The sequence below is a fragment of the Arvicanthis niloticus genome, chromosome 6, assembly GCF_011762505.2.
Source record: "Arvicanthis niloticus isolate mArvNil1 chromosome 6, mArvNil1.pat.X, whole genome shotgun sequence".
Taxonomy (NCBI): Eukaryota; Metazoa; Chordata; class Mammalia; order Rodentia; family Muridae; genus Arvicanthis; species Arvicanthis niloticus.
The window spans coordinates 86,029,132-86,055,558 of record NC_047663.1 but is presented as its reverse complement, the minus strand read 5'-3'; the positions used below and the strand labels follow the sequence as shown (position 1 = coordinate 86,055,558).

The window sequence follows — 26,427 nt, the reverse complement described above, 5'->3', positions numbered from 1 at the left end:
GTTGTTCCTTCTGGGGTCATGACACCTGCTTCCTAGAGCTGTTATGGGACTTTCTGACTCTGCAATATCCATTATTTTTCCTAGAGTGGGTCCAGTTTTGTTTGTCAGAGAGTTTTGTATTTTGTAGTAAGAAAGAAATCTTGTCATGAATTCTCCTCTGACCCCAAAGAAGAACAGAGAAGTTGAGGAAGGGAAGGCTGAGCACTGGAGAGGATGCTGGGAGGGTATTTTCCTAAGGATGTACTCACCTCCATGAGGGAAAAACTGAGCGTAGATCTGCTTGAATGTTTCTTCATTGACCACACCACTGGGGCACTCCTGTGTGGTGGGGAGAGAGAGAGAGTGGGAAGTGACTGGGAGTCTGTACTAAAGGGTGGAGGCTGAGCAGGTTCCTCATGCCCTCTCCTGGGCAGAGACTGGGAAACACATGAGTACTGGGTATCTTCAGGGGGGTCTTGGAAGTCACTCTATCATGAAAAGCTGGTTTGCAAGTGAGGGCAAGTCATCACAGAATTGGGACTGGACTGGGAGAGTCTTGGCATTAGGGTTAGAAAGGTCTAGGTTTGGATCCTGGCTAAGCCTGCTCTAAGGTTTTTGACTTTGTCCAAGGTGGCCTGTGGTCTTGAACATACCCGTGGAATGTGGATAACAGGTCCCTCAATATTGGATGATACTGAGACATCAAAATAATAAGTGGAATTCCTTCTATTTTTTAGTCCCCTCTCAGTCAAATGCTCAATTGGGCAACAACTTCCCAGGGCCTTGCACCACCTCAGTTGGCTACTATTAACACGGCCTCTTCAGCATTAGAAAGAAGACCATCCAACGATAGCAAACCAGACACATGACCAACATAGTCGAGCTGTAGGACAATTGACCGAGCTCCAGCTGGAGGCTGCGCCTGGAGGAAGGTGACCAGAACAGGTCTGCTTAACTCCACCCAGTGATTTGGGAATATGAATGTAGTGTGAGACATAAGCTTTAAACCCAAACTGCATATCCAAGCTGGGGTAAGAGAGCTCTCAAAGCATCCCAGGAGACAGCGCTGGGCTCAGTATATGTCAGTTTTGAACTTTCTTCCTTACACACGCCTTTGCTAAAAACGTGGCTGTCTGTGTGGCACACAGAAAAAGAAGGTCACAGCAGTAGGACAGGAGTGTTGGTCCCACTGTCCTAACTTTCAAGAGTAATGAACACTGTGGCATTTGGGCTTACTTGTCAGTTTTTGCGGGCCTCATTAACACGAGTCAGTATAGCTCAACCCCAATGCTATTTGGACACCAGAGGGCAAAGAGTGAGAATCTAAGGTTGCATCTTGGCTGAGAGGGCTTCTCTGAGGTCACACCACCCTGTGGCACCTCTGTGTAGTGGGTGAGGCTCCTGTCTGCTGAGGCCTTGTCCTCCTGTCAGCTAACTTTCTCACCAGGGGCGGGTTCATAGCAGCGGCTTTCCTGAATCTCTACACTCTGGGGACCTCCTTGGCATGGGAAAAGCTGTCAAGTGGCAAAAATCACAGCAGGCCTCCGAGTGTCTGGGGGCCGGGAGGTCTTACGTTTTTGAATCCCCGGTAAAGGACTTGTAGTTCTCTCTTGGTGAAGTTCGTCTGTGCCTCAAGCTGCTCCAGTCCCTCAGGCCGGTGGCAAACCATGGTCATTTCTAGCTCATCCTCGATCTTGTCTGGAAGCAGAGAGGACGGTGTCAGAACGTGACCACCTCGGTTTCGGTCGGACCATAGTCTGAACTGTTCAAAGGGTGATGTTGGGAATTGGGACTTTGGGCTTGGGCTGGATAACACTGCAGGTGGTCCTGGGCCTTGAACCCCCACTCCCTGCCCACTCACTCCGTTTTGCAATCTGTCTGTCCACTGTGTTACTCTGGCTGTGACAGACCACAAAGGGGAGGGACCATCAGCATCTCAGATAGGAAGCTGAGGGTGGAAGTGTTCAGAACACAGCCACATGAAAACATCTCTTTCCAATTACCTTCTTTGCATATTCGAACTGATGCTAACACTACTCTCTGTGCAGCGACCCAGGTAACTGAGCAGAATGAGACCTTCCAAATAGTAAAGAGATCATAACTACTTTCAAAAGGGATGAAGTTTCACCATGTGGGCTAGCAAGGGGGAGACTAGGGAGACTTAGTAGGAACTTCAAATTATACTATGTTAAGTATGACTTTAAAGAATCTGAATATATTTTACATGGTATTGTTCTATAACGTCTGCTAGGTCTCCTTAAGTACCAGGGAAGTGACTTCAACATCAGCATCTTTGCATAAATAAAGGTTTCCAGGGTGAGAGTAGGGTTCAACCTCCCGTGTGGGCTGAGACGGTGTCTAATGGTACACTGTTTGTTTGCAAAGTGCCTGTCAGCTGAATCTACTTATCTTCCTTTGAAGCAACTCAAAGTTCATCCATCAGTGGCTTCCAGGAGCTCAGCCCCACACCGGGATAAGTGAGTGCTCACTTTCTTTGGGCCGTGCCGGAATACTTTCTGTAAATCTACTCCAGGCAAGGACCATTTACCATCTACCCTACTCTGCCTGTTGTCACACAGACATCAGCAAATCCATATATTGAATAATTCCAACTTCCACCTTGTGAAAACCAGGGTGAGCTGAGCAGGCTGCTGGGAACACACGGACCACCCGGCACCATGGCAAGTCAGAGAGGGGGCAGGTTGGGTTTGCATCACGGAACGGGTGAACAGGTGCAGTGACTGTAGGCATTCTATAAGCAGGGATGGGGTCTTTGGGCCAGATTTTCTATGCTGCTGTGACACTTAAATCCCAACACAAATAAATCCATCAAAATTTATATCTTGAGTAGAATCCCAGTGGTAATGGATGTTACAGTAAAGCCTCAATAATGCGGCAGCCGCGACTAATTGTTATCTTTCTTACGTGCTGGGTACCGCACATCACCTAATCCTTCTGGGACGGAGGCAGATAATGATTCAATATAAAAGATACTCTGTTTACGTTACACTGTGGCAAGTGGTCAATTTCCTCACACTCTTACAAAGCCTTTATTTGTTGTTAGGTTTGTAGCTAATGGGTTAAGTACCAATTATCTAAATGCAGAAGGCTTCTGTGTAAATCAAAGGACCAGTCCAGAAAGAAAAGCAAGGGGAGGGAGGGTGTGCACATAGGTGGAACCTGGAAAACTCACAGTGTCTCACGAGATCTCAAACTCATCTTAAGAAATCAGTTACTGGTTAGTCTTAGCACAAAAATTCCTGTGTCTTTAACTGTGTATATTCTGAAGAAACTTCAGAGTGGCTGCAGAGGCTTATAATATACCCCACATATTGCCTGCCAGGATCCACTGGGAATTCCCAGGTAGCCCCAGTAAAGGAAAAAGAATTAGAATATAAACATTAAATTATAAATAAAATGAAAAGCTATATTTTGGAAAGAGATGGTTTATTTTCAAAGGACTGCACCTGCAAATATTTATCTGACCCAGATAACAAAAAAGATGTTTGTATGTGTGTGTGAGTGTGTGGTGTTGTACTATTTCTTAGTCTCCTGTGCCTGATTCCTTATAAGCTAAGGGGATTATAAACTTTCTTTGCAGAAGTTTAAAGGAATTTTCCATTTGGAACCAGCATTCACTTCTCATCACCTTGTTTAAAAAGTGCTAATTATTGAGACACCAACTATTAAACCCACTTTATTAAGATGAGGAGTCACTCATTATTAACCAGTGATAGGCTCCCTATCTGTGAGGCAGGATTGAGTTCCAGGTTAGATTCTGTGGGCTTCCAGCACTCCGTTGTTGATGGGGAAACTTTTGCTTCCCCACTTTGCTGTGGTCACATGCATGACGGGAGAGATTCAGGCTGTTGGGGGCTCAAGATGTAGGGAAGTAGCCACCCATGGATCCTAGGGGCTTAAACCAGTAAGTAAACATGGGACTTATGTAACAATCCAGTATATGCATAAATGCACGCAAAGTTGTCGTGAGATATTTTGAAGGTAAAGCTTCGTGAGGCGATGCTGTCTCTGACTGATGTGAGATGTCCTCAGCCTCGGCAAACCTACGCTGCCGTGACTCTCATGGGTCACGGCCTTTCACTGGAAAACAATAATTTAACATGTCCACAGCTTTTGCAGCTGTCGAGACTTGCCACATCTGGACACTCCTCTCTTTCATACCACCTCGTAGGCTTATTGTTCTGGGCCACTGTAAATATATCTATTTTGGAAGGGTGATATTCACATCTCTTCTGTCCACTCAGGGACTCCATAGATGTCTCAGGACAGAGCCAGTAGAGGGAGGACCCTGGCTTAGCTCCCTGGTTAGGCAGAATCAGAACTAACACACAGGAAGCTTCCTTACTGTTGTTGTTTTTTTTTTTTTTTTTTTTTTTTTTTTTTGTGAGTCTTTGATGCCAAAATGCTGCTTGCTGTTACTATTTTCATTATTAAAGATACTGATGAACTAATTATGAAGTCAGACTGAGTTTGGATCAAAGTTAATCTTGAGTTTAACGCTATGGGAAATTCTGTTCGATAAAAGTCAATGAGATTATTTTCTCTTTGTAATGTTCTTTTAGAACTGCTTTCTTGTGTCTTTGTGTATGGTGGGGGTGAGGAGTCTGGTGGCCTCCCCAAGTTGATATTTAGAAGTCAGCTACCTTAATAGAAAAGGTAATTTTCTAACTTCAAGTGACTCACAAGGTGATGAATGTCTACCGCTAGGGGTAAATGTGAGTCAGAACGACAAATTGGACATGATGGTACAGTGGAGAGTCCCAGACAAAAGCATGTATGATTCAGAGTAATTTTAAAAAATATTTTAGGGTTTCAGGCTATCCAGGGTATAGGATGGATGAAAACTTTAGACTCTCTTAGGAAAATGGTTTTGTATCAAGTCCCTTATAACGCCAGTGAGTTCTGTATCTTTTGAACAGAGTCCATGCAAATGTCTTCCGTTGTCATTCTTCCCCCAAGCTCCACCACTAATTCCTTTTGTCTGAGGCTCCGGTCACCTAAGCCAACAATGACAAAGCTGGTCTTTAACTCCAGCCAGCCCAGGACTGTTCTGTCAGATTTGGCCTCCCTGTTTCCCCTCGGTGACTTCATTGGAGCACAGATGGTGAGCTGGCTTGTGACCAGCCTTGAGGTACTTCTGCTCCTAAGAAGCGTCATGCCTGTGTACAAGCCAGGTCCACAGATAGGTTGTGAACAGCAGGGATCTGCATCTGGAGGTACACTCCACTGAAGTACCTTCTCTGGAAGATGACAAAGTCCATGGCCCAAAACCATGACATTCTCCTTCCTGGCTTAGCATACAGTTTCTCCAGTGTGTGTGTGTGTGTGCACGCGCGCGCGTGCATGAGGGTGTGTGCCCACTGCACACATGTAAGCTCATTCCTGTTAGGCAGAGGCAGGATCTGGGTTGTACTTTATACCCACCCAGCCACCCACCAAGACACCCACCCATCTATTCCATTCTGAGGTTACAAAATTGTGATCCCCTTAGCTTGAATGTAGTCCAAAAAGAGGTTTTGTAAGAAATACGTAGAAGCTCCTATTTTATATGAAATAAATAAAATACATTTAAAACTAGTTGCCAATGTTTATAGAAAAGAAATCCGCAACCAAGTTTGTATTTCATATTTCTCTTGGAAAATCTTGAGTCTCAAATTCTCACCAGAGCATCATCTGCTGGAGCTGAGTGGGGGCTGGGTAACCTGTCACTCACCTAGTTCTCCCCTCCCCCTCCCCTCCTCCTTCTCTCTTTTCCCCCCTTTGTGAGACAAAGTATCTCTATGTGTTCCTGGCACTCCTGAAACTTCCTCTGTAGATCAGGTTGGTCCTGAACTCACAGAGATACCTGTGTCTGCCTCTTTAGTGCTGGGATTAAGAGTGTGCACCACCACACTTGACTTCACCCTGGGTTCTTTTAACACACACAAGCTGTCTCCTGGTTTGGGGGCCATTGAGTGTGGGTCTTCATGCACATCCTCTTCACCTCTCCGCCACCTGCCTTTCTCCTGTCTTAGCCACACAGCCTGTTCTCTCTCAGTCTGCCTATTTAAAGTCCCCACTTTGTCTCACAAAGACCGTGACGTGGATCACAGGAACTGAGTAATAGAATAAAAACGAATAAAAAAAAAATGGCTTCAGAAAAATGCTGGTGTGATTGGAGGTCCAGACCATGTTGGGGGAGGGGAGGAGAACAGAGGAATTCTGGTCATTTCTTCTGAACAGTTAATGTACTTAAGCTTCATAGCAGTGAATGCTCTGAGCTTTATCTGTTAGTTGTTCACTTAGCATGGAAGGAAAAAAATATGATGAGTCTCTTAGGAGGAGCAAAGCTGACCTTAAACCTCGTCCCTAAGAGCAATACCCCTAGTGTTTCTACACAGACTGAGTTTGCTAACAAAGGGCACAAAAGTCTGGTGAATTAGTGAGCTAATTGAAGAATATATGCTTGATGGAGTTCTTCCTTTCCAAGTAACGTGACCGAGACAGTCAAAATAATATTGACTTTTTTTTTTTTTTTTTTTTTTTTTTTACCTCTCTGATACTGGTAATACCACCAGGCGATGTCTAGGAAAAAGTAAGAAAAACATTTTACCAAATCTATTCAATTTCAAAAGCACAACACACTTTTATTGTCATTGGAGAGGCACTCTGAGGAAGCCCTGGTCGTCATCCAGCTTGACATACGCAAGGGGCCTCTCATCAGCAGAACAGAGCCTGGCTCTCCCATCCCTTCCCCCCAGTCAGAACAGGTACCAGCATTGGGTCACCTCCTAGTGCCCCAGCTACCAGCAGGGCTCATCCAGCATGCTCCGAGCCATGCAGTCATGCAATCTGAAGAGAGATGAGGTGACAAGTGGCGGAGGATGCAGATGTGGATGGCTTCTGGGACATACCCACATGTGGCATTGCAGAGTGGCTTTGAAGACACCCTCCACCACGAGAAGGTCCCAGTACCTCTCTCTTGTCTGGGATTAAGCTATGGATCTTGGAGTTCAGTTCATTTTCAACAACTATCGACAAAGCATCTGCTATTGTACACGAAAAGTAAACCATCTGTTTCCTGCTCTCGTGGAGCTTACAGACTACAGTTTGGTTTCTCTCCTCCTCTCTTAAGAGTGATGAGCAACCCAGGTGGAGTAGAGAAAAAGTGTTATTGGTGATAAGAATTGGCATATTAGGGTATGTGACAGAGTAGATGCAGGTTAATTCTTTTACTGTGCCATGGATGAAGCAAAGGAGAAAAACCAGACCTGGAACCTACCCTACCCACCCACCCAAGGGACGTAAGCTGTGTGTGTCTAAGTTCCAAGGAAGCTCTACTCAATGCCTTCTTGCTGGCCTTTCAGGTCTATGTGCTGGTCAGCCTTGCTTTCCTATGTGGGCTCCTTTTTCGATTCCTTCCTGTCTTGCTAGCATCCTTGACCAAAGGTGTGTCAGACAGTCCAGCCAGCATCCTCAGTGTGCTTTAGTTTCCTCAGCCCCATAATCCCAGACTGGAATGGTTTCTGTCTACACTGCTCCTAAGAGTGGTAGTATAAACTGCTGGGTATCTATTGTCTCCTGGTCTGTGTCTGTGGGAGAAATTTATCTTACTGGATTTAGGATTTAGTTGCCTCTTTGATTACTCTGGTGAGTGGCATTTGTGTGTGTGTGTGTGTGTGTGTACATGTGCCTTGAGAGGTCAGAAGAGAGCATCAGATCCCTTGGAGTTGGAGTTACAGGCATTTGTGAGCTCTCTGGCCCAAGTGCTAGGATTCCAGTCCTCACGATGGAGCTGCAGGTGGGACTGACAGCTAAGGCACCTCCAGCCCCAGGGCTACATTTTTAGAGCAGCGTTAGATTTGCAGAGGAGTTGCCTAGAAATCACTGAGAAGTTTCCCTGTTAACATCCAGAGTTGGTGTAGCCTGTTTGTTAAAGTTGAAGGACTAGTGATCGATGAGCTGACATTGCTACATTAGTAAGAATGGAGGTCCATTACTCATAGATTTCAATCGTTGTGCTTCGTGGCTCTATAGGTTTTGACAAATGCACATCAAGGGTCAGTTGCTCCCGTATATAAAGAACAATTTTACTGCCTTGCCCATGTGTTTACAAATATGAATCGATCCTCTCTGGCCTGCCAGAAATGTGATAGGTCCTGAAAGGAATGCCCAGATCCATCTGTCTACAATAGTCATGGTGTGGAGGCGCGCGCGCAGACCAGAGGCTGTGAAGGATCATTGACAAGTAGTCTGGATGAGCACAGGAGACAGTTGTGATAGGCGTGCCAGGCACAAGAACCAGAGACTGACTGCTTGGTGAAAGAGTGTGGAACTCGTTCAACCAGCTGATTTCATGAGCTGAGTTCTGACATTCAGATTTGTTGAGAGAACCCATGAATAAAAAGATGTGTGTGCCCCCATTCTTGGATGCTATCGATGAATTTAACTTTTAGAACATGTAGCATGTTCCGTGTTATAAACATGGCTGTGGGTAGGATGCTGGGAGCTGCTGGCCTCAAGCTCTTCCCTGGTAAGTCATTCCAGAGCAGCAGGGCTGTGGCTAAGAACAGGGACCTGAAGGAAAGAAGTGACTGATTGATGCCACCTCCTAAAGGTACAGGACAAGATGGGAGAGATGTCAGAGAGAGAGAGACAGAGAGAGAGAGAGAGAGAGAGAGAGAGAGAGAGAGAGAGAGAGAGTTGAGTCTTACAGAAAACAGGAACAAGGGGTGAGCATTTCTGAAAACAAGTTAAAGATATACTGGGTTACTTTTTAGCTGTGCTGGCCTCCTACAGAGAAAACCAGGGAAGAGAGTTTTAAAATGTCTCCTATCTTTGAGGTGTTAGAGAGCTAAGAGAGACACCTGCCTCAAAGCAAGGCACCCTCCACCCCGGTCTAGATCAAGCCTTTCTTTCTTTATTACCTTCCAGAAGTCAAAGACTGAGCCAAATGTCTTCCATGTTAGAAAAGTTATGTTCACCATTTACTGAGAATCTGTTAGGCATATTAAAGACAGAATGTAGTGGAAACAGGTGAACACAGCAACAGACACATAGGTGGTTTGGATATTAGACAGATCAGACGCAGAATTAAAAACAATAGTGGATCTATGTTCAAGAACGGAGATTCTAAGACCTGTAGAATTCCATCAAAGAACCAGAATGTAAACAAAATGTTAGTTAAGAATTGTAGAGCAGGGCGGTGGTGGCGCACGCCTTTAATCCCAGCACTTGGGAGGCAGAAGCAGGCGGATTTCTGAGTTCGAGGCCAGCCTGGTCTACAGAGTGAGTTCCAGGACAGCCAGGGCTACACAGAGAAACCCTGTCTTGAAAAACCAAAAAAAAAAAAAAAAGAAAGAATTGTAGAATTGATAATACCTTACCCCAGATCATCATCTCACCAGACTTATTTCTAAACACATTATTAGACAGAGGTGAAATGAGAACCAACTATTTGGTGGACAGAACAGGCAAGATAGAAGGAAAGAGAGGGAGGGAAGGAGGGGGGATGGAAAAGAAAAAAATATATATACATATATATGTGTGTGTATGTATATGTGTGTGTGTATATACATATATAGATATATATGTATATATATCATATGTATGTATGTGTATGTATGTATGTATGTATATAGATATATAAGATTTAAGACTTCCCCAAAGGAGGGAGATAAATAATGCCGATGAGGCAATGTTTGAAGAGCCACTAAGAACTTTTGAAGATGGGCAAAACAGAAGAAGCCACAGATTCAGGAAGCTCCATAAACCCCAAGCAACATAAGTACAAAGAGAACCACATGGAAAACCCCAGAGTCAAGCCGCTCAAAAACAACAATAAGTATAAAATCCTCAATGCAAGATGCTAGATGCTGCCTGAAGGCTGCTCCAAGTAAACACAAACTAAGACAGCCTGTGGTGGCTCAGTTCTAGCAGGCGCAGCTGCTAAGGCCTGATGCCTTGGGGATGATAAAAAGGAGTTTCACAGGGTGAGAAGGTTGGTTATCTAGGATGGAACAACTCTAAGTATGAATTAACAGTATCATTTCAAATATACTTAAAGCAAAGACTGAACAAAAGGGAAAAATAACCCACTCACCATCATAACCGGAGATTTAAAAGGTCTCCTCTCAGAATAAGCTACTGACAGTTGATGGCGGCTGGAGAAGGAAGAATCAGTTCTTTTCAGGGGTCACAAGTGTGGCCATACGTCAGTACAGCACCTCTCAGCCTTCCTAATGCTGCAACCCTTTCATACCATTCCTCATGTGGGTGACCCCCCCACCATAAAAGTATTTTTGTCGCTACTTTATAACTATTATCTTGTTTCTGTTAGGAATTGTAATGAAAACATTTTGGGAGCCAGAGGGTTGCCAAAGGGGTCATGACCCACAGGTTGAGGCCTACTGTTCCAGTAATGATTCTAAAATCATGCATATGTGGGCAGCATTAGTTAGACACTGTGGATTATTTAAAAAGAAGTGTGTGTGTGTGTGTGTGTGTATGTTATAGAAATATATTGTATGCATGTATGAAATTCTCAAAGAGTAAATAAAAATATCACACACACACACACACACAAACACACACACATACACACATCTAAACAGCCCAACACATCAGTAGTAGCGTAGGAGATCTGATCAACACAACACAGCCTCATTGATACAAACAGTTTTTACCCAACTGCCACAAGTCTAGAGCATTCTTTTTCAGTGCATGAAGAACATTTACCCACATGGATCTTTTCCGGGGACCTGGAGCTAGTCTCCATGACGTCTGAGGCAGGGTGTATTTTTGTAGACTGGAATGAAGCATGGTGTAAGCAGAGCTCTAAAAAGTCCTCAGCATGGAACCAAGTATGCCCCTGGATAATTCCCCATTCGCCACATTTATCACATTCTGATTTCTAAGTCACTCTTGTCTCAGAAACACTCATGCTATTTTGCACTAAAGTACAATAACTGGATTGTCAAAACATGCAGGTCATTGTTGAAGCCATGTTCAAAGATTTTGAAAACTGAAAATAATTTCCGTGACAAGATAGACAAACAGTACAAAGCATCATAGCATCTCCTAAAGTCTTATTTCTAGTGGTTCAGTGTTCCCCAAACTATGCTGGGCACAATAGAAGCCATGTTAGCAATCATAGGTGATCATATGTTGGCATTCAGAATGTTTTGCTGTCCCTCCCTGCAGATATGTATGAGTGCTTTGTTCTGGGTGCAGCCGGCAGTAATTTTTTATCAATGGCTTCTCCCAACAACCAGGGCTAAAGATCTTTCTCTGTATTTGCACACAGCAGAGGGGGAAAAGTCCAGTCTGGTTTTGAAATCTTAAGGCTTACCTTCTCACAGCTCAGACTCTGAGGTGAGTTCAAAATCTACCCAGACACACACAGCTTGTCAGCTCTGATTTTTATATACTTAACAACAAGTCCCATGAGTGCCCGAGCTGAGCCTGATAAAGATTTTCTGAGTGTTCCAGATAGTTTTCCCAGTCTTCTTGGTTCAATAAAACTCAAATCATGTTTTGCTTCAAGCATTTGTTCTCTTAATCTTGAAACCCCTCCTGCCCTTTTTAAGCAAAATTGAATTTACACATTCTTATTCATTTACACCTCTGTCCTGAAAACGCTCCTAAGAAACAGCCCCATGGAAACATCTTTACTTTCTACTTCTCTTAGATGGGAGCTGAGAATCAGTGACCTCAAAGGTCTTCAGTACAGAGCCTATTTGGGCTCATTGCCCCTTTGCCAATGGCAGGGCACACTTGGTCATCTGATCCACAGGGCACTGAATGTGTGAGGATAACCTTGTCAAATGTCCCCTGCAGCTTCTGGGCAGGTGGCACTTACAGTCGGAAGTTACCCTTCAGAAATGTAAGCCATTAAAAGTCCACACCGTCCCCGTACACATCATGACATCCAGGTTATATTTGTGACAGGAGAATGTCACATCCGTTTAAATTTTGACCAGGTTTGAAAAGCAAATGGAAAAGATTTACCTAGATTGTCAGTGTCGGGGAAGTAGGGACCCTATAAGGTGTTTCTGGGCAAGGAGCTGGCCGTGTTCCTCATGTCCCCGTGTCTCCAAGCACCGTCTTCTGCAGCTAAACCTGTGGCAATGCTGCAGCTGGGTCACCTCGACCTCCCCGGGGCTCAGCACCAGCCACAGGCCGATGTCTAGATGATACTTTAAGTGGACCATTTTGTCTAGAAAAAGGGCCTGGGATGAAATTTTTGACAGTTTACTTAGCCGCTCCAGCAGTCTCTCGGCTCTAGGGGGCAATTAGTCAAACAAAGTCCAAATCTTACCACCAGCCAGCACTCAGATGGCTGTGGGGAAGCCCCTACGGGCTATCCTTTGGACTCAGCAGGATGGTGACCCTGATCTTCCAGCCTGTGGAGCTAGCGTGTTAATGAGCACAGCTGGCCTGGGTAGGGGAGAGCAATCTCAAGAGCTAGGCTATCTCTGCTGGAAAGAACAGGAAAACATAGGTGGGTTTTTAATCACGCCTCTTGATGAAGAAATGGTGATGATGATTCATTATAAATGAAAAGTCTCCAGGAAGGAAGGGTTGTGGGTTTTTTTTTTTTTTTTTTTTTTCAATTTAAGATAGAGACATGAAGGAGTAAAGAGAAATTGGAAAAAAAAATGCTCAGAGCGAGAGTTGGAGAGGATTCATCTCAGGTGAGCATAGCATTTACTCAAGGTGGAAACTCGCTGAATTGGTGAGGCGTGACAAGCTGTGCAGTCGGACCACTTGCCAGGTAAAGATGGTCACCAAGCCTTGGTGGGTTTTTAAACATCTAATAGCTGCTCTTGAGAGGGAAGAAGATATCACTTATCACTGTTACCTCCTTACTGTTAACATTCCCACCATGAGCTGGTTCAGGCTATCAATATGAAGTGAAGTCAAATGGGGAAGACGATCCCCCAGGATAACTGGGCCCCAGCATATCGCCATTGCTATTTTAGGACACGTGACGTATGTTTAACTCTCTCAAATCAGTGTGCGCAAGAGTCAAGAGCTAACTTCATCCAGTCAGCCTAGTTCTTGTAATCCATGATAACAAGCCTTCTTCTTGCTGCTGGTGCAAACGTGAGCTTCCGCGCATCATATGGAATATCTCAAGCAGAGAAGTAATGGAAGGGAGCTGAAAGCGTGTCTGCTGTACCAAGTGCCTTGCTTAGTGGGCTCAGAGAGCATAGTAATAATTTTAGAATTGATCTGATCATCGCACTGTCCCTAGGAGGTACACCGTTATTAGACTAATATGAGTTATAATCATATGTGCCTTGTAGCTGTAAATCTAGGTGAGATAAGGTCCATACCATGTCTGTGTGCACAATAGGTGCCAAAATGCATAATTCAATTCTTGCTTGTATCATGATGGTTATTTGAAAGGCGTTCTCAACAGCTGAACCCAATGGTCAGGTAGACACCGTGCAGGTCATGGTTATGCATATTTCCTGATGGATCTAGTTAATTAAGTGGACTGCTTTTCTATATAGGGGGATTCTCTTGTTCTGCAATTTACTCTGTTAAAAAGGCACTCAACTGTCAGTTCAGGTTGGACACTGACTGGCTAACACGCCCATTATCGTCTTTATTAACTGTAATGGCTGTTAGCAGACCCAAAGACTCTGGAAGAGAGAGCATTGAGACTGAAGGCGGCCATGGAACAGGGCAAGGTATCTATGGGTAATGAGACCAGAAACAGTGCCTGGAGCATTAGCAAATAGACTTAACTGACAGCCATTGAGAAAATGTCCTGCCTTTTTCTCCCTGGAGTTATCACATGGCTTCATCTCCTCTGCCCTTAATAATCCAGACGGTCATTGTGTGTATTGTTTTGGTCTGTTTCTTAGCTGGTGAAGGCTACTGGACATTACCCTCAGCTGGCACATGAACTGCCAAGTGTGAGAGCTGCAGTCAGTCAGTTGCTTTGAGAAGTGTGTGCCTGCCCAGAGGCGGGAGGCAGTGTCAAGGTAGCATCCTCCTTTCCAGGACTCAGTGTGGAAGCCTCTTAACTGTGCACTTAATAAATGAAGCCTTGGCAGACACACCTTGAATTATTAATGAAGTTATTCAGCTTTGATTGTTTCCTTCTTTTGGGGAAAGGTTATTCACTCAATGCCTTTGCTTAGACTACACAATACATCACAATTGGGCATATTTTATGTGCAACTTTATGGTGATAATAGTTCTGTCTCATTTAGAAGCAAATCAGACATTATGAACTTCGTGATTTATTAATATATTGATCTCCAGAAATGTCAGCGCATCTCACATCCCGTCAGAGAGCCGGGAGCAATCAGCAGAGAGCCAATAAAAATGTAAAATGAACCATCATAAAAAGAGGAAATACAGCCGGTTTCAAAGCCCCGCTGTCTTCCTAAATTGTTTCAGGACCCAGATCGTTACTACAAAGGCACCCCTACCAATGAAGCTCAGACGATGGAGGGACAGTATCGGGGAGGGTTTGTCTCACTTAAATCTACTTTGAGTAAAAATAGAGTGTGTAGACTGAAACAGAACACGAGAGGTGGGGAGTGGGCTTGATGTGGGGGAGGGCTGGGGCTGGTTCCCAGATGGTCTTGGAGGAAGATGGGGCATCCCTTTCTGTGAGGTTCTCCACTATACACACTACTTGCCTGTTGTGGTAACTTCAGGCAAAGCCTAGATCCACCCTGGCATAGAAAGATCTATGTTTACCTTTGAGCATGATTTCTCCACAGTCCCCCCTCCCCACCTCTGGGATCCTCTGCAACAGCTTTGGAATCTAATCACATGCAAACCACTGTTTCTATTAGCGTGTGCCACTGGCTGACACCATTCCCACCCATTCTTGAAACCTGACTGAATACTTAGTAAGCACTCAATATGTGTTAAGTGAACAGCACCACTGGAGTACTTAGTAAGCACTGAATGTGTGTTAAGTGACAGCACTACTGGAGTACTTAGTAAGCACTGAATGTGTGTTAAGTGACAGCACTACTGGAGTACTTAGTAAGCACTGAATGTGTGTTAAGTGAACAGCACTATAGGAGTATAGCAGGAAATAGACTAAGATTGTTGTGTTACTCATGTGGCGAATTCTGTAACTTGACACTTTAGCTCACAAATTATACTCAGGATCCCAGAGTACCATCATTAGCTCACTTCTTTTTACCGTGAATTCCACCATTTATCGCACATAAAATTTTAGAATGTTGGCTTCTCTAGAAACGGTGGCCATGTCAGGCCTTCATTCCTATGTAGGAACACAGGCGGCAGGAGAGCAGCAGGCCAGTTTGGCCAGAACACACATTCTCCAGTAAGCTCCAGTCCCTACCACTCATTTTACCCCTTCAACAGGAAGTGCAGGGAGTGTTCATTCACTGTGACTCCCTGTGCAAAGCTCCAATCCCTACTCAGCAGCGCCCCTCCTCTGTCCTATACTGTATTTTTTCAAGTAACTTTTAGGTGTTTGTGGCAGTCTAGAAACATGACCAAAGTTCATCTCTTTCAGATCCCAACCAACACAGAAGATTCAGGATGCCCTGCATAGACTCAGGACATGACCTTAGATATGTGCGTCTGTCTGTTTATACCACACACATTAAAACCAGGACAGACCTATGGCTCTTGGGCTTAGTATGGGTTAGCTTTATGTTTTAGACTGTTCTGCTTAGCTTAGCTCCTGTGAGGAATACATTCCCTTAATTCCATTTCACAGAGGAGGAAACCGAGGCTCAGAGAGGCAAGAGACTATTTGCACGCTGAGCATTCTGGGAACTTTGTTTACATCATTTCATGCAACCCGATGCAGGTTTTCCATATCACTATTGCATGTTCATCGTTAGTTTATCATCAGCTATGTTTTTTCATTCCTCTTTCATCTGGAGACACAGGGTCAGAGATATCTCAAAGGTGATGAGTAGAGAGCAGAGACAAGTCTCTACTTGACAGAACCTGCTTGATGTCAGATGCTCTGCAGTTATCCTGAGAGTCCCTAACCCACTCTCCCGCAGCTGTGGGTGTGGTTGTGTCTGTTTCACACAAGTTGCAGACGAGATTTTTCTAGTCAAGCCCCTCTACTCTTATGAATTTGAGGAACCCAGTCCAAGGTGTCAGGAAGGGAGGTCTCTAATCGCTGCAGAAGTCCATTTCCCATGTCCCCCTCTGCCCCCTGCCCCTACCATCCATCTAGATTTTTACCTTTGTTTTCATTTCCTGAACATCCAGACAGCCTTCACTTCAGTTAATGTGTCTAAAACCCGGGGCATTCTAGCCATGCAGAGGGGTTTTTATTCTGCCTTCTATTTTTGCAAGCTGGGCTCCTGGAAGGAATCTGGATTTGCCCAAGGTCATAACACTGACTCCCTGCCGTGGAAGGTGAAACTTAGATACATCGTTCTGGCAATTCAGTGTTGAAAAGGAGAGCACCATTAATTCACCATGCATTCATCCATTCACCGAATAATTTCCAAGTCTCTAGCAGATGTCATCCAGACATTATTAAATAAGAGCAGCGGCCACCAGGCGCAAATGTGATGTTGGAGCTCTGATTGAAAATAAATGGGGTTATAAGATTGGAGAGAAACAGGTTGTGGGGGCATTGCTGTATATAGGGTAGCCATAGAAGGCAGGGTGGTGGTTGGGTGACCATGAGCAAGTAGAGGAAGACAGAAACTTTGTGGCTAGATATTGCGGAGCTGGAATCCCAGCTCAGCAGAACCTGAGCAGTCACTTCTGTCTTCCCGAATTCAGAGGGTGCAGCAGCGGACAGATCACAGGGACCTCAGCCTCCCAGCCAAGGTCAAGGTGACCTCTGCAGAGAAAGGCCTGGCATCTAGCAGGCACTGCTTTAGTGTTCTCTTTACTTGGAGGCAAAGCCTGAGGTGGTGGGGGAACAAAGTGGGGGGGGGGGGCTTAGCTTCCTGGTGCATGTCTTCGCTGGGTTGTGAGTTGGGTGAGACCTAGGGAAGCTCACACAACATGAGTATCCAGGGATCAAGCGGGAGGGCCGGCTGGAAGCCTTTTGTAGTTCATGAGAGGGGATGATGCCCTGTTAATTAGTCACATGAAGCTGTGAATACATTAGCAGGTCACAGGGCTCCGAGGCTGTTTAATCTACCTAATGGTAGTAGTTACTGCTGATCCTGGCATGATGCTTTAATGGAACTTTCCAGATGGAGTTCTGCCTTCAAGTTTTCAATCCTACTGAATGCCTCACAGGGAGGTAGCAGGGTCTCTTAGCATTTAGGAATCAGGGAAGCTCACTATAAAGCTTCATCTTGGATTAAAGAATCTTTAAAGATAAGACCTACATACAAGAGACAGCTTCAAGTCATGCTCGGCATGGCACCTTTCTAGCATGTGCTCGCTCCCAGCCTGCACCTGTACTTCAAGTTCCAAAGCCCTTCTTCATGAAGACCACATCTTGGAGGATTCTGTGACTGCAGTGGAGATGTGTCTTTTCCTTCAGTCTGGTGTGTGTGTGTGTGTGTGTGTGTGTGTGTGTGGTGTGTCGGTGTTTACTCGCACTTGCACATACACTCACACATACATGCTTGTCTGCATTCCACAGTGTGTGTATGAAAGTTGGAGGACAGCTTTGGGTAGTCAGTTCTCTTTCCACTGAGTGAGTCCCAGGGATCAAAACTCAGGTCATAAGGTTTGTCATTAAGTTATGGGTTGGCCCTGTTTGACATTTAAATATATATATTGCATTGAGAATTGTTCCTTCCTTTCTCTCTGTGTCTGTGTCTTTCTATCTCTTTCTCTCTGTGTCTCTCTGTCTCTGTCTCTCCCTGCTTTCCCCCCTTCTCTCCCACCCCCAGAGGGGACAATGGATAAATTCCATGAGAAGAAGGGTTTGGGACTTCTGGTCTATGATGTTTTTATTGAATAAAATACGGTGCTGTTGTGGTCACTGCTTCTCATCACTGTAGGCTTTTGTGTTTTTTTCTCCATAAACTTCTTGCCCCTTGTGACTCAGTTTCCTTGTGGAAGCAGATACTTTGTATAGCATTCTTGATACTGAGGAAGGGGAAGGCCAGGTAAGGAATGAAGAATGGCATTGTGGGTAGAGGGAACAGCTTTTATAAGAATTTGAAAAGGAAGAGGAGGAGGAGGACGAGGAGGGGGGGTGACGACAGATGGGCAGACTTACTGTAGGAGATGAGTGGTGGCCAGTGTGTCAGATCTGGGGTCAGGTGGCATGTGTTTCAAAAGAAAAGGAGGTCCTGAGGAGACCAAGGATCTTGGACCTAGAAGCCATGTTAGAAGTTCTAGCAACAGCAAACAGCAAAGCAAGCCCAGAGTTGGTTTACGTGTGCTTTGAGAAGACCACAGAGAGCCATGAATTACGGTATTAATCGCCCTGTGAGGTCTGATGTCAGTCATAGGAGAACTGTGATCTACACCGCCCTTCTCCATTGCCTGGAACTTTGTAGAGATGGCTTTTCTTGGCTAGCTCTCTGCCTGAGGGCTTTGCTTGCTTCCTTCCCTGGCCTATCGATGTAGAGGGCCCTGATGAATCACACAGGTCTGAGGCCGCCCACTAGGTCCTAGTTCTCTGAAAGTGAGGGCAAGGGAAAGAACATCCATTTTCTCTTCTCAGTTAATAAAAGCTACAACCTGAGATATTTGAGGTTTCAGCTAGGATAGCAAAGGGCTTGAGAGTCCCTGTTTCAGCCCTGGCTGGAGACCTGACTCCGTGGCACTGAATATTATAAGGCTGGAAAAAAAAAATCTCCCAGGATTGAAATTTTTTTCTAGCTAATCAGTGACTTCCTCCTTTACTCTCACTTTAGGGCCACATGACCCTGCGGGGGAAACAGGTCTTCACAGTTGTAATTAAAAGGGAAAGATTAAACATGAGGGAATGATGTGATTTTTTATTGAAGCAAACTGGAAGAAAGTACGATGCAAGGAAACCAGGTCCAGAGATGCTGGCAGCACATTGGAACTGTCATGAAACAGGAAACATGTGTCTCTCTCCATGTATACCACATCATATCACATCATCACATACCATATCACATGTCACATAATACATAGCACATATATCACATCATCATATGACATATCACATCACATCACAGCATACCACATATATCACATGTCACATATCACATCACATAAAATATATCAAATATATCACATCATTTCACAGCATACCACATATCATATCATATATAACATGTCACATAACATATCACACGTCATATCATATTACATAACACACATCACATAACACATATCACATATCATCATTTTACATATTATATCACATCATATCATATACTGCATCATGAGTCTTGCATTGCTCTATTCCTTCTTGCTAAGATATACAGGCATGTTGTGGGGGTGGTTATCACTGAGGGCTAGGCTTACACGTGACTGTTTCCTTCCTTCTTGCTTAGGTGTTTTCTGCCCATGACTTTGGATTTCCAATTTGAAAAAAATCTGTAAGAGCCTTTGCTTAGGAACTTTAAAGACAAATGTGAAGAGTTCCTCAGCCCCCAGAAACCCTGGAGAGGCAAAGCCTTGGTTGGGCTTGGGGTACATCACTGCTATGCAGGCTGGGAACCCAGGCAGAGCCTCTGGCTTAGATATCTTCTCTGATGTCGCCTCAGCCACCTGTGTCATTTCGCAGCCTGTGCTTCAACATCTGGGAAAAGGTATGACTAATCTATACATCGACAAACTCTTGTGATATCGAAATGAAGTAATAAGAGGAGATGCCATAAGCATAGGGTATTTGGTTAGTGTTACCCAGCTACTAACACTTCTCTGCCTTGAGAATTTGTGGACCAGGGAGGGAACCAATTCAGAGGAGGACTTCCTGAGACAGTGGGGATTGTAGCTGGAGTACTGATAGGGAGACTTTCTCATCACTATAGCAACTAGCATTTCAGTAGTGTGTGTCATGTGTTACCTCTTGTCACCATCCCGAAACCCTGTGAGCTATGTGCTACCACTCATTATAAAGGAAGAGCCCAAGACTTAGGGATACAGGGCCATGTAGCACTCAGTAGATGTTGATTCAAATCCAAGGCAGCTTGATGTCGAAGTCCACATTGGTCACTGCTGCAATCACTGAACAAGTTGTATAACCCTATATAATGATTTAAATCCAAACATTTTCACCAGACGTGACGTGGCCTTGTGGTAGTCACTGTTCCCTAAAAGCCTTGGTTTCTCATGAAAGCTACATGTGATGCAATCCGCGGCTCATAGTCCTCAGAAGGATGAAACACGCAAAACTAGGACAACCTGAGCAACTGCAATGTCTGTTCACCGTGCAGATGTCCCTGGTGCCCCGGCTGGTCCCTGAAAGGTCATTCTCATAGTACCTGGGTTTTTTGAGGCAGTGTCTCCAAGCCATGTTGCTGAAAAAGCAATTTTTTTTTTTTGGCTCTGGCTGTGTGGATAGATTTTTAATATTTAATTAGGGAGACCTTCTGCTTGGAGAGAGGGCAGGACTTGTTATTAAATCCTGCTGCTTGGTCTTTCTTACTTGCCCGTGGGATCATTCATTCATTTCCAGTCACACAATTTAATATTGCAACAGCTAATGGGGAGATGTTGATAATTTGTAAAAACTGGTTGGTCCTGAGGCTGTGGGAGAAGCTCCTCGCCTGGGCCTGCTATGTGAGCCGAAGCAGATTCTCTGGAGACCAGGGCTCCTGAGAGCTCTGTGTTCACTCTCTAATTGCACTTACAGGTGCTGTGTCAGGAGCCATGAGGATTAGAAAGATGGTCATGGAACAGTTGCAACCCTAAGGTTGGGATTCCTGCATGCATTAGAACAATAGGCTCTGCCATCAGATGTACAGGCTCAAAAAGTCCCCTTTGTCATTTCCTAACTGCAGCACTGGGGATCAGCCTTCTTAAGATTGGATTCTAAGGACCTGGCATCACTCTCTAAGACTAACTTCTGGAGTGTACCAGCCTCTAGGATGTAGATTGAACCCTGACAATAGATAGGTTCCCCGTGTGAACATGTAGAAAGATCGTTTGGAGACAATGAAGAGCAAGTAACTGTGGAGCATCTGGTAAGTACCCATCTCACTGATAGGTATTGGTAAGCCAAGGCAGGCATGGTTTTGTTCCCAGAGACTAAGACTTGGTACATGAGGGAGTGAACCCAAAAGTCACAGGTGTGAAGAGTTACAACATTGGGAAATACTGCAAGAGAGTGTGTTGGCACTGTAGAGAGAGTAGCTGGGCTCAGTGAAGTGTAGGTTTGTAGAGGATGTTATCCCTAGGAAGTAATGATGGGGAGGAAATCCAAAGAAATGGGAAGGGCTCTGTGTGTGTGTGTATGTGTGTGTGTGTGTGTGTGTGTGCGCGCGCGCGTGTCCACTAATTAATGCATGACAGGGCAGGAGGGTTCTGTGTGTGGAGGGAGGATAAGAAAGACTTTCAGGAACCTCCTGTGCAGATGCATGGGAGCAGAAGGAAATATCATGCATTCAAGGGGGTATATCTGATCATGTCTTCACTCTAAAGCCTTCTATGGCTCCCATTGTCTGAGGGAAAGTCTACGCTTTCGGATGCAACATCCATGCTCCTTTATGGCCTGATTGACTTTCTCTCTCCTACCCATGTCACCTTTCTCCTCTTCTCCCTCACACTCTCCGTGCTTATTGTTTCTTCAGTTTGACTCCCTCACTGACACTTTCACACTCTGACTTCCTGCCTGACACTTGCACACTCTGACCCCATGATTGACCCTTAAACACTTAGACCCCATGATTGGCACTTTCACACTCTGACTCCCTTCCTGACACTTGCACACTCTGACCCCATGATTGACATTTGCACACTCTGATCCCATGGTTGACACTTGCACACTCTGACCCCATGGTTGACACTTGCACACTCTGACCCCATGGTTGACACTTGCACATTCTTGACTCCCTCCCTGATCGACACTTTCACACACTCACACATGCTCCTGCCTCCCTCTGGTGCCTGCTTGCCTTCCTTCTCCACTGCCTTGTTTCCAGGTCTCTAGGTCTATCCCATTGTATCCCACACCTCCAGAGCTCTACGGACAGAGACCACAGCTGAATGGCGCTTTCTCTAGTCTTGCAATGCTATGGTATGTGCACAGACCTATACTGGAAGCACTTCAAATGTTCTTCATGGTTCTGAGTGTGAAGGGGAAGGGAAATAAATTGCAAAGGAATTTCTCAGTGGAAAGCTCTGTGTCAAAAGCATTTCACACCCTAAACTCACCAAGCTTATGAGGATTATTTTGTAATTCCCACTTCCTCTGTCATGAAAGCTTGGTTATTAGCTGTCAGGCTATACACCCTCGCTTCCGTCAGCCCAGGGATAAAATGTGGGGCTCATTTGGACCCTGGAAATGGTTGGGCTAGCACCTCACTTCCTTCCCTGTGATGATGGGGTAAACTTTGAAGATTAGAGGGAGCTTGGAGTCTCCCCAAGCGAGACCTAATCTAGTTGTCTTGCCATTTAAAATATACCTGTTCACAATGTCTTCATATAGGTGTTATTGTTGTTAGCACTAGTCAACTTGATGCATCTAGGAAGATGCATTAAAACCAATTAAAAAAACACAAAAATACCTCCATGAGGTTGGCTTTTCGCATGTTTGTAAGGCATTTTCTTATAATTACTGATTGATGCAGGAGGACCGCTAGCCCACTGTGGGTGGTTCCATTCCTGGGCAGGTTGTCCTGGGCTGTGTAAGAAAGGTAGCTGAGCAAGCCAGTAAGCAGTGTTCCTTCATGGTCTCTGCTTTAGTGCCTTCATTGAGCACTTGCCTTGGCTTCTCTCAATGTAACTTGTAAGCAAAACAAACCCTTTCACAGCATCAAAGAAGCCAACTCGCACGATAGGATACTGAAGACAAACCATCTGTGGTTCATTGAAAAACATGTCTCAGGCTCATTAAAAACACATGAATTTTTATAGGATGGCCATATCATTCAAGATTGCCAGCCAAAATGCACTTGCTATTATTAATTTATTCTTAATAGACATCTTCCTTACAGATTAGCACTCTAATTACTCCTGAAAAAGTGTGCAGCTGTGACGTGAGACGGCTGATTAAAGTGGTCCAGAACATAAATCGATGTCTTCGGTTGAGAGCACTGCAGCCTTCTGCCCATCTTCCAACAAAAGCATCTGTCATCCTGGAAGGCCAGGCAGATTCCCATTTGTTCCTGATCTGCCTGAGGAGTCTGAGGTTCAGCAGTCAGTCATGGTGCTTTACAGCAGGCTGTGGTATTCTACATTAGGCTGGGGTACTTTACAGTGGGTTGGGGTGCTTTATAGCAGTCTGGGGTACTTTAAAGTAGGCTGGGGTACTTTACAGTGGGCTAGGGTCCTTTACTGTGGTTCCTGCTAGGGCAGTGTGCAGAAAGCACAGGGATGGAAGACGTGAGGTTGAACATCTTACTCTGTGTTTTTTGTAAGCCTGCATCTTACTTCTTGTTTTCCTCTAGGTCAATAGTTCTCAACCTGTGGGTCACAATCCTATTGGAGTTGCATATCAGCTATCAGATATTTACATCATGACTTATAATACTAGCAAGATTATAGCTATGAAGTAGCAGTGAAATAATTTTATGGTTGGAAATAGACCATAAGCAACCACAGCAGGAGGATCTGTATTAAAGGGTCGCAGCATTAGGAAGGTTGAGAACCGCTGTTCTAGGTCCTTCCTAGAGCTGTCTTAATGTTTGTTAATCCTTCCCCCAAATAGAAAAGTGTCTGCCACAGTAATGTAGCTATAGAAAGGGAGCTTAAAGGGTTTTCTACATATTTGCAAACAGAGCATTCACTTACATCTCAGTGGGGCTTCATTTGTGTCAGTGTGTGTGCGTTCACAATGATTGAGCCTCTCCTGTTGAGATATTTTTGCATCCAGAGAGGTGGAGGAATGAAGTGAGCTGGGTGCTGAGCCCAGGGACTGGAATGATTTTAATCCCACCTCTGTCACATACTTCCTGTGTGTCACTTCCTGTCACTTCCCTAGGTGTCATTGACTCATTGTGAAGGACACTCATTTCTCAGGGCCTTCCAGGGGATACTAAGGATCTAAGAAACCAGGTACTTGTTTCCACAATATGCAGAAGGTGGGCAGTAGATTGTGGTGCGTTTCCTGTCCCTCTAGTCTACCCATGTGTAAATAAAGGTGGGTTGCTAGACCATGTAGACATTTGTGGTCACGCTGCTTAGGTGCCAGTCTGCCTCCATCAACAAGATACAATGTGTAGGTCTGCTGTTCTGTTCCCAAAAATGTCAACAGTGTAAAGAACATGGGCCAGCAGGAGTGACTGAGAGGACAGGGGATTGGGATGAAAAACCTGGGGTCCGGCCTGACCCCCCAGTTCTGGCATAGGGACTTCCATTTTCTTGGCCTTCATTACCTTCTGCTACAAACCCAGGAGGACATCGGGTTTCTGTGTTACTACCATCAGCTGGCCCTCTTTATTTTCAATTTATCAATCAGTTATGAATCCTGTCTTGAGTATGGTCTCTAAAGTCATTTGAACCTATGCTATTTTCAATTTGTATGAATTTTCTCTCTAGATAGTGAGTTTCATTAAACGTATTCATTTTGTGGAAGTCAACGTTATTTTAATCAGTCCTAATTTACTTCTCTTAATCACCTAATTTCAGTACCAAAAATTGCTCGACACTTGCACTTGTTTAACAAGCCCATCAAAGCATCCGCCCCTATCATATTCAGATAGTGGAAAAGACAGAGGGCCTTTTATTGAATGGCTGCCTGTAAAGATAAATTAGATTTGTGCTTTCTAGTCTCTCTCCGTTGCCCCAATAATTCTATGCAGTAATGTGGTACCCACATTTTGCCATCTAATACACCAGGTCTCAGAAAGCTGAAGTGATGCAGAGAGTCACCAGAGTCATTATTCACCCTTGTGTCTGAAAGCAGATTACACTTCCGGTAATTCTGTAATGGTGGTGTGGCTTATGCAATGTGATGATGTATTGATGTAACATTCTGATGCGCTTTTCTTTCTGCCCTCCCCTTCACCCATCAGAAAGATGAAGTCATTCTGTCTGGAGCTGCTAAGCATTGAGTCCCTGCATCACCAGGGCCTGGAGGGTGTTTACACTGACCCCCTGTCTTTATCTAAAATATTTTGGAAGAGGTTTGCAGATGCTGGAGGCCTCTGGAGATCCCACCCAGCAGCTGGCTGGGTGCTCTTGTGGCAGAGGGATCTCGTAGGATAAAGCATGATAACGGTTGTGGCTTGGTGGCGACCTGGATGAACAGCAGGCTGTATATTTAATGCCAGGCATGTTTATTTGCCTCTGGCCAATGAGCAAGCTGCATGCTTGGGGCTCTTCACTTAGGTGGTTCTTGGGGAAAATTGAGGGCATGTATATCAAGCAATTTTTGAATTATGGCTCTATTAGCATCTGTGAATGTCTCCCTGGGGAAGCCAGAAAAGCTCTATTAGTTGAGCAGTTTAAAGCAGGATTGGAGGAAGCAGTGGGGGAATATCCCATAGGGGACAATAATTATAAACAGCAGTTCCATGTAAACAGGTCTTAATGTGTTTTCTATATTGAATTCCTGAGAGCAGGGTCTTGTGGCATTCCAGCGCCCCCTCCAGGGCCTCACCCCTGCACACTAGCACCTGGGGGCCAGTTTGGAAAGATGAAGAGGAGACTGGGGGTGGGGGTACTGGCTTTCTAGATGCCAGGGGCCTTTTAGACCCTGGCAATGCTGAATCAGTCTGGTTGTGCCCACGGGCTGTCCATGGGCCATGTGTTAGCAATGACCACTGGGAGACTGCTGGAAAGTGATTCGGGCAAGTCATCCTTCACTTTGTGTCCTCGTAAAGTATTGTGGACAGCTTTAGGACTGAGTCAAGGTCTTACTTGGTTATTTCAATTAAATGTTCCAACATGCTGAAGGTGGGGCCTATTATTCCATTTACAGAAGAGAGAGTCACTAGGGAGCAGATGGCAGAGCTCCGTCTGAATCTGTTTTGTTCTTAAATTCAAATTTTAGGGTGATTTCTGTAAGATCAGATAATTTCTATACTTTCCAAGGTCTTGTGTGGTCAAGCAATTTATGAACCACACCTTGTCTACACAAAAAGCTCAAGGGCCTCATTTTGGGTTTTCAGTGCCTCTTTAATTTATTTAGACTACAAAATCCTGGGAGCAGAAGTCTTCCTCATTAGTTTCATGTTGTGTGGCTGCTTCTAACTCCTATATTACAGAGGTTAAGACCTGGTCCCACTACACGAACCCTAGGATGTACCCATAAAAGCATCCTAGCTGATGTTTGTAACCGTAATCGTGCTGTAGAGAAATGCTATGCCCCTGGGGCACACGACTTGTGACTACCTTGAAAACAAGGACGTCGTGTGCCTTCTTACATTAATGAAGGAAAATTATGAGGCCATGATACTTCAGGGCTGGGCACAC

At 44.8% G+C, this 26,427-nt stretch overlaps 1 protein-coding gene across 4 annotated transcripts in view; it reads right to left on the bottom strand.

Annotated features, from left to right (window-relative positions):
* Window positions 1-26,427, bottom strand: part of Kcnip1 (potassium voltage-gated channel interacting protein 1) — a 376,538-nt gene that overhangs the window by 14,914 nt on the left and 335,197 nt on the right. For 3 of the 4 annotated variants that reach the window (XM_076937050.1, XM_034507344.2, XM_076937049.1), the window contains exons 2-3: window positions 1,553-1,677; window positions 249-318 (exon numbers count right to left, since the gene is read on the bottom strand). In XM_076937050.1, coding sequence (XP_076793165.1) covers window positions 249-318; window positions 1,553-1,677 — 195 coding nt within the window. Of the gene's footprint in view, window positions 1-248; window positions 319-1,552; window positions 1,678-6,531; window positions 6,565-26,427 lie in introns of all 4 variants that reach the window. The other variant, XM_034507343.2, reaches the window with a different exon arrangement.